General features: G+C 38.5%; 1 protein-coding gene across 1 annotated transcript; it reads right to left on the minus strand.

The window, feature by feature from the left end:
- Positions 1-7614: 7614 nt before the first annotated feature.
- Positions 7615-8229, minus strand: LOC149016021 (uncharacterized). Its single transcript, XM_089156654.1, has one exon. The coding sequence runs from the start codon at positions 8227-8229 to the stop codon at positions 7615-7617; it is 615 nt and encodes a 204-aa protein (XP_089012780.1).
- Positions 8230-14423: the final 6194 nt, after the last annotated feature.

Genomic DNA, 14423 nt, shown 5'->3' on the forward strand with positions numbered 1-14423 from the left:
GTCGGTTTAATACCCTTGTTCGTTTGTGGCCTGCCTTTGTATCATCTCAAGCCATGCTGTGCGGTACAGTAAGGTTTTGTTCGGTCAAGAACTAAGCAGCTGTTCGTCAACATCTGCTCGTTCATAACCCCTTCCTCCCGGGCATGTTAACTTGGTATGATTCTAGAATTTTTGTGCCTAAGAAATGTTAGGTCTTTATTGCCTATTGAGTGTAGGTCTTTTATACCTTAAGATTCGTAGGGCCTTCCTAGGAATCTCCGATATTTTTTGCCTGAAATTTTCAGGTCTTTTCTGCCTGAGAATTTCAGGTCTTGTCTACCTGAGAGTTTCAGGTCTTTTCTCTGAGAATTTCAGGTCTTTTCTGCCTGAGAATTTCAGGTCTTTTCTGCCTGAGAGTTTCAGGTTGAAGTCGAGTAATAATTTGTATGAATGTCTTTATTTATATATAAAAACTAATATGACTTCTTGGGATTATGAATCTCCCATGTTGTCTACATACTGAAATAAATGACAAAACTAGAATAAAACGCTCAAAATTTGTCGTGTTTACGACTTTCTCAGATACTATTCTCATTGATAGTATTTCCTGAGATTGTTCGAATTCCATGATCGAGGGATCCTGTCGCTCGTCTCCGGATCTTGTAAATGATATGCTCCGGGAGCGACTTGTTGTATGATTATGTATGGTCCTTCCCAATTGGGGGACAACTTTCCTTGATTGGTTGGATCTGAAGCAGCTGTTCGGCGAAGTACTAGTTCACCTGGAAAGTACTGTTCATTTCGAACCTTGGCATTATAATATGTCGCTATTCTTCTTTGATATTCTTCAAGACGGAACTGAGCTTTGTCCCTTACTTCGTCAATCAGATCCAGATTGGTTCGCATTCCTTCAATGTTTGCCTCTTCTTCGAATTCTATTTCTCGAAGTGATCCAATTTGGATTTCTACTGGGACTCTAGCTTCTGCTCCATATGCTAGTCGGAATGGAGATTCTCCTGTGGTCGTCCTTGGAGTTGTTCGGTACGACCACAGTACACTAGGTAGTTCATCTACCCATCTCCCTTTTAGCTGGTCGAGCCTTTTCTTGAGTCCGTCGAGCATGGTTCTATTAGTAACTTCAACCTAGCCGTTACTCTGGGGATAAGCTACTGAAGAAAATCTATGCTCAATCCCTTGTTCTTTGCAGAATGTTGAGAATGCTGCGTTCTCGAATTGCTTTCCATGGTCGGTTACTAATATTTTTGGAACTCCATATCTGTATGATATGTTATGCTTGACAAAACGCTTCATTTGTTCGGTACTGATAGTTGCAAGGGGTATTCAGTTTCTACCCACTTTGTAAAGTAGTCTACTGCTACTACCAAGTATTCTCTTCCTCCCGATGCTTTAGGTAGCTTCCCTACCAAGTCTATTCCCCACCTTGCAAAAGGTATTGGGGATAGAGTTGATGTTAAAGGAACTGCGGGGATATGGGAGATCTTTGCATGTGCCTGGCACTTGTCACACTTCTTGACGAAGTCTTTGGCATCTTCTTCTAAGGTCGGCCAATAGAATCCTTGGCGTATAATTGTATTAGAGAGTGTTCGGGATCCTACGTGGGATCCGCAGGTTCCTTCATGAACTTCTCTTAACACATTTGTGGCTTCTACTGGTCCCAAACATCTTAGAAGTGGTCAAGTGAATGATCTTTTGTATAACAATCCGTCCCTAATGGTGAACCTGGCTGCTCTCTGTCTTATTGCCCGAGCAACTTTTTGGTCTTCTGGGAGCTGGTCGTTGTCAAGATAATGTATGATCGGCTCCATCCAACCCAGGTCGGTTGTAATTTGCATGTGGTCGACCTTGTTTATGCTAGGGCTATCCAGTTCTTCAAGGTAGATCACTGGTGCTTGGACATTCATTCCGTCCGTAGCCAAGCGAGATAATGAATCAGCCTGGTCGTTTTCAACCCTTGGTACTTGAGTTATTTCTAGCTTTTTAAAGTACTGTTTGTAGTTGTTGACCAGGTTCAAGTATTTCTCCATTCTTCTTTCTTTGGCTCCATAAACTCCCTTCACCTGATTTACAATCACTTTTGATCTCCAGATGTTGAATGCTTAAAGCTTTGGCCATCCTGAGTCCTGCTAACATAGCTTCGTATTCAGCCTCATTGTTGGATGCTTTGAACTTGAAACGAAGGGCATATTTTATTTCAAATCCCCCAGGACTTTTCATTAATAGGCCTGCTCCACTTCCTTGCGAGTTGCTCGACCCGTCCACGAACAGAGTCCATCTTTTGATTGATTCTACCCCTTGCTCGTCCTCCTCTTGACTTGTTTCTTGTTTTTCAACAATGAAGTCTGCCAGGGATTGAGCCTTGATACTTGGTCGGGGTTTGAATTCTATTTGATGTTCGCTCAATTCCACGGCCCATGTCACCATCCTTCCGGCCAGGTCTGGTCGGTGAAGAATTTTTTTGAGTGGTAAATTCGTCATCACTGTAATGGGATGAGATTGGAAATATGGACGGAGTTTTCTGGCCGCTATAACCAGTGCCAGGGCTTGTTTGTCCACTTCTGGGTAGCGAGTCTCGGCATCATTCAGGACATGACTAACATAGTAGACAGGTTGTTGTATGTTACCCTCTTCTTGCACGAGAACTGCACTAACCGCTACCGACGAAGCGGCTAAATATAGCTGTAGCTCCTTCTTTCTGGTCGGCATAACAAGTAAGGGTGGTCTGGATAGTTTGTCTTTTAGATCCTCAAATGCTCCCTGGCATTCATCATTCCAGATGTTTCCTTTCTGACCTGCTACCTGCTTTAAAATTTTGAAAAATGGCAGGCATTTCTTCCCTGATCTAGAAATAAATCTATTCAGTGCTGCCACCTGACCAGTTAGGCATTGGACTTCTCTGATGGTTTTGGGTGCTTTCATATCCAAAATTGCCCTGATTTTCTCAGGATTGGCTTCGATTCCTCTTTGGGATACCATGAACCCGAGGAATTTGCCCGAAGATACCCCAAAAGCACACTTTTCAGGATTGAGCTTCATCTTGTATTTCCGGAGTACTTTAAATACTTCGCCAGGTCAGTCAGATGATTTTCTTTTGAGATGCTTTTCACCAGAATGTCGTCCACATACACTTCCATATTCCGACCAATTTAATGTTTGAAAATTTTATTTACCGCTCTTTGGTATGTTGCTCCCGCATTTTTTAGACCGAAAGGCATTACTTTATAGTAATAGCTGGTCCCTATCAGTCATGAATGCCGTATGTTTTTCGTCATCAGGATGCATAAGGATCTGGTTGTATCCTGAATATGCATCCATGAAACTGAGCATTTCGTGTCCTGCCGTTGCATCTATAAGAAGGTCGATTCTTGGTAGTGGATAGTGGTCCTTTGGGCAGGCTTTGTTGAGATCTCTGTAATCAGTACACATCCGCCATTTCCCGTTTGATTTTTTGACCATTACCACATTAGCTAGCCATTGCGGGTGGTCTGTGCGTTTTATAAAGCCAGATTGTTTTAGCTTTTGCACTTCAGTTCGAATGGCTTCATGTTTTTCAATGGCGAAGTTCCTTCTTTTCGAACAACCGGAATTGCCTGTGGATCAATACAGAGTTTATGCTCAGCCACCTCCCTGTCGATCCCCGGCATGTCTTCAGCCGACCAAGCGAAGACATCATAATTCTTTTTTAAAAACTCAGTGAGCTCTAATTTGAATTCTGCTTCTTGCTCGGAACCGATCATGGTACCTTGCTCATTCTGGTCGGGATTGAAGTGGATTCTTTCTAGTTTTTCCACTGGTTCAGCTCTTTGCAAGGTTTCTTCATCGCGGTCGTCTCTAACTTCAATGGTCATGGTCGACTTCGTCCTTTTCTTTTTCCGCATGTAGTCGTTGTAACTTTGTCGGCTACTTTTCTGGTCGGCTACACATTCTCCAATTCCCTCAGTGGTCGGGAATTTCATCTTCATGTGTAGCAAGGAGACCACTGCTTCAAGTGCACAGAGGGTTGGTCGTCCTATGATTGCATTGTATGCTGATAAATCTCGTATGACCATAAAATTAGTCTGTATGATTCTATCCCGTGGGTGCTCTCCAATCCGTAGCTCTAATCGGATCGTTCCTTTTGCTCGAGTTGATGATCCCGTGAAACCATAAAGCTGGGTTTCGCATGGGACGAGCATGTTTTCTTTTAGCTTCATTTTTTTGAACGCATCTAAAGATAATATGTCTGCGACGATCCAGTGTCTACCAAAGCCTCTATGAATTTCAGTTCCTTCCAGGAGAATTTTGACTACCAAGGCATCATCATGAGGGATTGTGATATCCCGTAGATCCTTTCAGTTCCTTCCAGGAGAATTTTGACTACCAAGGCATCATCATGAGGGATTGTGATATCCCGTAGATCCTCGGAAGAGAAAATTATTGGCTCAGTAGATATATTTTTATGGGTTTCAGTATTCCCAATATATCGTACTTTTCTTTTTGCTTGTCGATTTGATTCTTCCGTCGGACCACCAAATACGATATAGACTGGAGATCTTTTTCTTTGTTTTTCATCCGCCTCAGGTCGGCGTTTGGCCGGACTTCTTCTTTCTTCTCTGTGGCTCGACCTTTCTCTCTTCGGGATAGGGTTGTCCTGTGGTCGGCCATCTTCTTTAGATTGGATGTACTTCTTCAAGTGTCCTCGGGAGATTAAGTTTTCTATCTCCGTCTTTAGATTTTTGCAATCGTCCGTCCAATGGCCGTGATCTTTGTGATATTCACAATACTTTCGTTTATCACGTTTTCCTGGCGGTGCTCGGATTTTATCCGGCCACTTCATATGTCCTTGATTTTTGATTTGCATCAAGATTTCGGATATTCTTGTATTCAGTGGTGGGAGATTACTAATCTCTTGCTTTTTTGGGGATTACTGTCGAGCTTTCTTGGTCGAGCTTATCCCTAACATCCTGGTCGGTTGGACCCTTTCTCGACTGCTTCTTCTTTCGGCCCTTGGTTCTCTTTTTCGAGATTCTATGGTTTCCGAAATCTCTGCTTGTTTGTGACATCTTTCGCTCGATTCGCATATGTTTTTGGCATATCTTGGAGCAGTCGCTCTAGCAATCCTTCATGAGTAATTCCTTGGTATAACGCATGAAAGGCAATTTTCTCGTCCATGCTTTCAATTTGCATGGTAAGATTATTGAATCTTTGAAGGAAACTTCGGATAGATTCCGTTCTACCTTGTTTTATAGCAAACAAAGTATCTTCTCTTTTTTTCAACCCGACTCCTCCTTGAAAGCGCTGCACGAACACTCGTCCTAGTTGATCGAAACTCATAATCGAACCGCTTGGCAGTGCCAGGAACCAGTCCAATGCGGAACCAGTTAAAGAGGCTGCAAAACTTTGGCACATGGCTGCCTCATTATGCTTATAAATTGACATGGTCGATCTGTAGCGAGTGATGTGATGTTTTGGACATTGCGATCCATCAAACAGTATGAAAGTTGGGCATTTGAAACTCTTTGTTATTTCCACCTCAGAGATAGCTTGGATGAAAGGATCCTCTTTTAGAAAAGCATATAGCTCTTCTTTCTTTGGATCGTTTAACTTGTTTACCTTCTCGTCTAACTCTTTGATTTGTTTGCTCAAACGATCTTCCCGCTTGTTCGGTCCGGACTCAACCCTCTTGTTTCTTGGTTCTTTGAGAGGATCGTTGCTACTTCCTCGATCATGATCTTCATTGAACAGAGGATCTTTATTTGGAATTTCTTTCTCAGATGCTCGGGATTTTTCGCCTACCTTCTCTTTTGACTTCTGTCCGTCTTCTAGAGATGGTCGAGGCGTTTGTTCAGGAAGGACCAAGTGGTTATTCTTGCTTCCCTCAAATATTTTTTGAGTATTTTCAGGATCTGCATTAGGGGCAATTATATGACCCACGGCCATCCTGAGTAGTTCATTCATGGAGGATAATTCCTCCCGAAGCTTTATTTGTTCCTTCTGGAGTGTCTCAACTTGATTTGCTAATGCTCCATGATTCGGGTGTTCGGGGTTTTTCTCCCCTTGATCGGTATCTTTCACCACCTGGTCGGAATTAATTTCCACCTGGTCGGGAATTACCGATTTTTCAGGTTGAGGAATTCCCTTCGAAGCATCATCCTCCACCTCCTTCTGGTTTACAGCCTTCACTTTCGATCGCACCATGACTTTTTGATGCAGTTCCCACAGACGGCGCCAATTGTTGATACGGAATCTCGCTCGTCCTTCCCTGTCACGAACCTGCAAGATACAAGCTCGACCTTGGGGGGTCGAGGTACGTCTCCGACGAACAAGTCAGTACCAATAATATGATCTCAACTACTCAATAGAGAATTCAAGTAATTGATCACAAGAAGTATGAATACCTGCCTTCTAGTGTTTACCAGAGGTCTTTATATAGTGTATCGTGATAGAGTTATATTCGAAATAACCTGCTATGAGTTGTTGTAGGAGAGTAACTCTTTTAGAAGAGTCCTTTTACCTAACTAACTCTCTTTTCCAGTTGTTTGGTGGTAGGAGTCTACCTACACCAGGCCATCTCATATTGCTATAAAGATGGACTTTTTAGTGTGGTCGGTCCTACCATGAACCGCCTGGCCGGATCCTGTTGGGTTGTAATCCTGGTTGGACCGTGCAACCGTTGGTTCAGACCGGGGATATAGAATGACCATTTTAGTCATTAACACAAATATTTGATGAATGTAATGAGTAATATGTAGTTATGTTTATAGTAATGTATATTAAATGTTTTTGTTTTTATTACCTTTCAATAAGAACTTCTTTGCAATGACAATTAACAAGAACTTCTTTGTATATTAAATGTTGTTTTTTTTTTTTTTCTGGTTGACATCGAGTTTCCTCTTGATAATGCAACGTATAGTTGTCCATGTGAGAATACCGGTTCAGGTAGATAGATTCCGACCTTTGGTATTGTTTGGCCTTGTGACTTGTTAATCGTCATTGCAAAGCTTAGACGAATTGGGAACTACTCTCTTTTTAGACGAAATGGATATCCTTCATTTTCTACCGGGCATAATGGTATTCTTGGAATTGGAACCAAGTTTCCTTGGAACTGACCAACTACAATTTCAGCTAGGATTACATTCTTATGAAGTTGTCGACAAACCAATCTTGTTCTATTGCATTCTCTTTGTGCAGGATTTAAGTTTCTTAGCAGCATCACAGGGTATTTTTTTTTCAATATCAAACGATGATGTGGCAATCCATTTGGTGCCAATGAATTAAGAAATTCATTAGGGTATTGTGTGTCTGCATCATCTGTTCCTGAATCATAGATATAGTATATCAGACGTTCACCTGGGAATCTGTCAATCATTATCTCATTTATATTGTCAACTATTTCATTTTTAGTTGCTAAAATTGCTCATTCTGTGATCTCTTTTGTTGAGTAGAGCTGCTGTTGTTGTTCAGGGAATTTTCTTTTATTAATTCTTCTTTTCCTGCTTTTTCATCTTTCATTTTGATCAACATTTCCTGTGGTATTTTGATCATATCTTCTTCTTCTGTGGGTTCTTCTCCAGTTCCCACCCTCAATAAGTATTCACTGAATCTAGAGTCATTTATGACCCTCATATTTGTTGTTAACTATAACTTTTGCATGGTGGCCCATAAATATGATCTAACCAAACTGGATTCCACTGTTTTTGTTCTGGTTCCACGAGGTACAACAGGTAATACTTGTCTGAAGTCTCCCCCAAAGACAACAACTTTTCCTCCAAATGTTGTTGTATCACCTATTATATCTTGGAATGTTCTGTCAACTGCTTCAATTGCTTGTCTTTTGGTCATTGGTGCTTCATCCCATATAATCAACTTTGCTCTTCGAATCAATTCTGTTGTGACACTTTGCTTGGAGAAATTGCAGATACTTGAATCTTCAATGTTAATTGGGACTTTAAATCTTGAATGTGTTGTTCTTCCTCCTGGCAATATTGAAACTGCAACTCTAGATGTTGCTGTTGCAATAGCTATTCCATTTTCTGCTCTTATTTTTGCTAGTATTGCCTTGTATATGAATATTTTTCCTGTTCCTCCTGGTCCATCAATAAAGAATGTCCCACCAATATTGGCTTTAACTGCTTCTAGAATGATGTTGTATGTCCTTTTTTGTTTGCTATTCATTCTAGTTGGTGCCTTATAATCTTCTGTTGGAATTCGGATTGCATATTCATCTTGAATTTCCTTAAAACGGTTTGCCATTGTTTCATTACTTTGTCCTTGAAGCTTTGGGAGATCATATTGGTCTATACTGTGGCCCATTGACTGTAAGAAGTGATGAACACTTTTCAATGTTTCATTACTTTTATCTTTATGCATGCCGTTGGTGTATTGAAGTCTTCAGATAAGGCTTCAAAATGTTATTCCCATAGTTTTTGAACATCTGCTGGTTCACAATAGACCAATATTGTTGCAAATAGTTTTCGGACCATTATTGGCATGTTGAATAACGCGCTATCTCTTAAACACTCAGAAATTGCGTTGTCGCTTTTTAGTAGTCCTATTCTTCTTGTAGCTTCTTGGAAAGTGTTGCATTGTTCTCCATTTACATACATAAGATTTTCAAATGATGTTGCTCCTCTGATGTTATTCAGTAGCATTCTCAAATAGAATCGCTCTCCTTCAATTGGGTTAGCCAAGTTGATTCTTCCAATTGCCTCCTTAATTTTTCTTCTTGTCCAGCATTTTGTTTGATTATTCCACACAAAATTCTCTGGGAATTCTTTGTATAAATAGTTCTTCGCATCTTCACATACTGTGTTCATTCTGAAGAATTCAATCAACATTGTTCTTGCTGTATTATCAGATTGAATGACATTAATGCGATCTCTATTCTTCCAGTACCAAACAAGTTGTTTGTTTGGTAGATGCAATTGGAGGTTTATCACATAAAGGAACATCTCATTTAAATTGTATTTAAAGATTCTCCACATTGCTTCTGGTGTTGATACCCACCTTGCATCCCTATATTGCTTTATTTCATCCATTAGATAATCTTCAGTGTTGTATGCTAGGGAAATTGCAACCCGGTCATGCCCCTTATATACATACTTATAGAGATATTTTACTGCTTTCAAGCCGGAGCATATCTCTACATTTATATGGCAGTCATATCTTGTCAAGAGATATGGGTTGTAAGGTACAACTCATCTATTATCCAACAGATGTTTCCTTATCATGACTTTTCTGTCATTATTCCTTTTTCTATAAATTGGGTATGAATCTTGTCCTTGCATTGTTTTTTCATTGTAAGATCTTGGGTAATGATTCTTACAAACCCCGTTTCTCATGCAAGCATTATGTCTATTTAAATCTCCGCAAGGTCCATACATCATATGCTTGACAACCTTCTCATATAATTGTTGTCGTTTATCTTCATTTGGAATTTCAGCAGAAACATACTTGTCAAAAGTATCCGGATTTGTGATTTTTTGTTCTTTTTGAAAAATAACCAATATGCGTGCATGTGGTAATCCCTTTTTTTGGAATTCAATCACATGTACTTGTGTTGAAACTTTTCCAAGTATTGATTTCTTAAACAACTGCTCTTTAAGGTCATGAAGCTTTGCTCTGAAAATTCTTGCAGTAAGATCTGGCCTATCTTGTGCAAGTTGTCCTTCCAGTAATTCTTCTTAAATCTCAATCCAGTCGGGATTACAGATCATAGTGATGAAGAGATCTGATTTACCATATTTTTGGACCAAAGCTAATGCATCAAGATATCTTTTACGCATGTCTCTTGGTCCTCCAATAAATGAAGCAGGTAGCACCATTTTTTTTCCTACATGATTTCCCCTTGTTTCTCTAGTTGATATACTATCAACAATTCCTTGGTACAATTCAGCTCGGATGTTTGATTGTCTGCAATGGAAGAAATCCAGTCTTGTTGCCTCAATTTTTATATACATGTCCACAACGAATTGATGTAGCAATCTTCTAGAGTGTAGTAGAATTGAATTATCATGAGCTCTAATTTGGAACTTATAGCAATAATATGATATAGGAGATATATTATTTTTTTCCCTTCATCGAAACCTACAGATATAATAAAAAATTAGATTTTTTTCCCTAGTAGAATTGTAATATTTTGGTTTTATTTTTAATTTTAAATATGTTACCTGCATCATGTTGTCCGGCTGCTTGAAAAAGGGCATTCTCCTTTGAAGTTATTCCAGTTGGAATTGTTGTTGGGGCCCTCTCTTTTTTAATGTTTCGATGCCAGACAACTTCTCCATTTGGGTATAACAATGGATACTGTAACGCATCATAGCAGCCATAGTAATGCTTTACCGAGTGCTTTTTTCCTGAATTTCCTTGGATAACAATGTCACATCTTTCTTTGATGTTTGGATTATTTCCTTCAATCCATATGCCTGCTACTTGATCCATTGTAGGCTTGTTATACACTCTTTGGTCTAGATTGATGTCACTCTTAATTACTATTTCACGAGACTCTAGAGGTTCAGCATCTTTCAAGCTTCTGAAGAATTTTGCATATGGATTATTTGAAAGTATTTGCATTATTTTCAACACTATTAGCTCTTTCAATTTCATATTCTGAAGTATCTTCATTCTGTTTTCTAGCTCAATTCTGAAGTATCTTCATTCTGTTTTCCAGCTCATTATCTGTGTCGAAGATATACAATTGCAAATAACAGGGGCATTCTCTTTCTTGAATTATTGGAGGGAGTTCATGATAAATTTGTCCTTGAGCTCTAAACGTATAAACTCCTCCTTTGGCATTCGCTAGTTCTTTATCAACATGTACTCCAAAAGAAGTAAATGAGAAGATACTATTATATGCCCTTATATATCTTCTGAAATCTTGACTCTCTGTAGTTTGAGTAGTGAAAAGCTCATATAGGTCAGTTGGAATTGTTGTTGGTGCTAGTGCCACATTTCCATTTGAGCAGCATAATGAAGGAGGTTCGTATTGGAATTTCTTTGCTCCACAGTGTATGCATGGTGGAACTTGTTGTAGTATGTGTATGTTGGAGCATTGTAGTTCCAATTGCATATTTGTTTTTTTTTTTTTTTGGATAGAAGATCATAATATGTGTTACCTTCTATAATATCTGGTGTCATTCGGAAAAAACTCACACAAGAATAATAATTTGATGCAGAACCAACAAATGCAACGGAAATTCACCTCAAAGATTTGCAACTTCTTTTTCAAGATGGACAAATCAAATGAACAAAACAGATCAAGAAGAAGTATTGTTGCAGAAATACTCAAAGAAGCAAACCGCGTTGACAATGATCGATAATAGATGTAACGGACGAGAACCAAAGGGGGAAGAGGATTAAAATTGAATATTGATAAACAAATTATTCACTTCTTCAAACTACTATTTACATTTTGTAATTCTGAATTATTTCTTTACATAACTTGAAATTTGTTTAATTAATACTTAATTAATATCACAATTGCAATTTAAAATTATATACTTTAAAAGGCAATATAATCACTCTCTCTCTCTCTCTCTCTCTCTCTCTCTCTCTCTCTCTCTCTCTCTCTCTCTCTCTCTCTATATATATATATATATATATATATATATATATATATATATATATATATATATATATATATATATATATATATATCATACTACTATATTAAAAGTATGAACTCAATTGTAGATGGCTACATTTAGTATTCCACAATTACCCCTCTGAATTGACACAATTTTAATTTGGTAATCCTTTGCATTAATTGAGAAGTATTATATACAATTGTATATATATATATATATATCTCACTATCAAATCAGTCACAAGGATTGGAGGCCCAGAGGATAGGATGGGGGAAGGGGAGGGGCAAGGAAGGTAAGGTGTGGAGGGATGGAGATTTTGACTGAAAACTTCTTGGTCTTACTATTGCCTCTACATAGGAAGCTACCACCACTATGCCAAAAGCACTTCTAATACAAACCTACTACATAACTGAACTAGGACCAAATCAAATTTCAGCATAGAAAATTCGTCATGCTGCATGGCTCTAGATCTATTAAGTCTTGCATCTCTTGTTTTAGCTTTTGTTTTCATATTTGGTTACTTCGCCTTCATCTATATCTATGGTTACTTGTACATTGGTTTTGTTCGGTACTACATTCACTGTGACATGGTTCACATGCATTCATGTTTATCACCTATATTGGAAATGAATTGCAATATCCATGTCCAAACTTAGAAGTTGTTTTGTGGGGGAAAAAAATGCTTAAGATGATTTGGATTATTAGATCTGTCGAATTTCGAGAACGACATTCCTATATAAGGTCAGGGGAATGGTTTTGTCAAATCAAGAGAGAACAAATATATCCCCAAATTCACATGGATTAATTATCTGAAACATTTTGAATAAGACGCATAGAAGAGGATCTCCACCAAATCTGGATCCTTCTAATCTCGTTTGATAGGATAAAAAATTATCAGAATCCGGATTAATGACCTGAAATTGTATTCCAAACGCGGTATTTGTAAAAATCATATCTAAAGTTATGTAATGCGTTTTAATCTAAACTTCTTATGTTGAGTCTTTAAGCAAGTATACGGTCTGTGATAGATCAAGCAAAAAAATATGAAAAATTGTCAAAGTATAGGTCCTGGAGTTGTCTTTCTACTTGGTGCAAGATTTGAATGAATCAGGACAATGTAGTTTAGGGAATTTGAAACATAACTTTTGAGGGATTTTATATTTAAAACTCTAGCATAACTGATACTAGATTTAGATTTATTTGAATCCAGGATATATTTATTAGTACATATTTTATGGTTTTGGTGTGCATAATAGGGTAGAATCTATAAACCGGAATTGTGAAATAGATTTCTACTACAAGTTTGTAGATTCAGTCCTGTGCTTTTTGGATTTTATTCCTTAGGTCCTAAGAGCTTTTGTTTAAGGTTTGATGCATTTAATATGTCCAAGGTGTTAATTGTGGGATGATATTGGACACTGAAACCTAACGTACATAGACTGTCGCCACAAGTGAGGGGCTGTGTGCTATAATTAGGTTTATGCTCCCTCATGAAGTCTCATAGTTGTTACTAATGATTATAGTGAAGAAAACTTTGATTAAATTCTGCTCTATGCATGCATTGAAACTCATGGGGGTGGGTATGAATTTACAAGGATGGTTGTATTTAAACAAGTTATATCCCCTCTATTGAATTCCAGTACGATCCAACTTTATATTTTGATCATGGAGCTGGTTATGGATGTGAAGGTAAGACTTGACATGTGAATTAAAGTTTGTTGGATATGTTCATGTAAGGGGATGGGGAAGTAGACTACAAACTCACATCCACACACTTTGTTGCATTTTTTGATCATGATGGATGCATAACCCAAATAGAAGCATGGCTAAGAGAGACCCCTAACACATGCTAGTCGCAAACCCCTAGTTGATTTACTTTTCTGTTGTTATGAGCATGAGCAGAGAAAATTGCTTGAACCTATCGTTTGATGTGAGTGAGAGTGTAGACCAAATCCCTTGAGCCTACCGGTTGATGTGTGCAAGAATGCAGACTGAATTCCTAAATCACCCGGTTGATTTACATTAATTGAAGCATTGAACAGACTAACCCCAATAGTGGAGACTGGATCCCATTACCCCCAACTGATGTGATATGAGATGATGAATGAAGACAGACCCCAAGGGGCTGATTCCCATAAAAGCAGGTTTGTCATAGTTAGACATTATTGTGCATATATTGTAATGGCATGTAGGTTGCAGCTTGCTCATGCATGATGTGTTTGTGCCTCTCAGAACTCACCTCGTGGTTGTTCTTTCTTTTTGGATGATGGTATAGGTGCAGCAGTCCCTGCGCATGTTACTCAAGATTGCGGAGTGGATGGTGTACTGTAGCTGCCGAGCAGTTGGATGCTGACCATGGTGCCCTGTGTGCTTGCTAGTTATGCTTATATGAAACTCATCTACTGGATTAGGAGAGTTTGACAGTAAATCAAGATGACGTTAATTATAAATTCTTTGCTATTTACATTTGGATTATGTTATCTTGTTTCATTTTGGAATTGATATGGGATCGGTAATTAGTTACCATTGGAACTCCTTAATTATTTGATATTGCAAGTTGTTCAAATCCTCAAGTCTCTTGCCTGTGATTTGTGTTGCGAATGAGATGTATGATTATGGTTTTATACAACATTTGTGATCCAGTGGGGGTATGCAGCATCATTTACACAGCCCACTCGGGTGGGGTTTGACAGTGATCAATTATTCAAACATTACTTGTTCAATTATTCAGATGATTCAGCTAAGTCATGATAAGAGGTTTGGTGGTACCTTCTCCTTTATGCTTCCTCAACTCTATGTCTGATTTCTCTACCAAAAAAAAAAAAAAAAAACTCTTATGATTTCCACATTTCTTTTACATGA

This window comes from Hakea prostrata, chromosome 5 (genome assembly GCF_041222555.1).
Source record: "Hakea prostrata isolate BN-2017 chromosome 5, UWA_Hpros_2, whole genome shotgun sequence".
In the NCBI taxonomy this organism is placed as follows: domain Eukaryota; kingdom Viridiplantae; phylum Streptophyta; class Magnoliopsida; order Proteales; family Proteaceae; genus Hakea; species Hakea prostrata.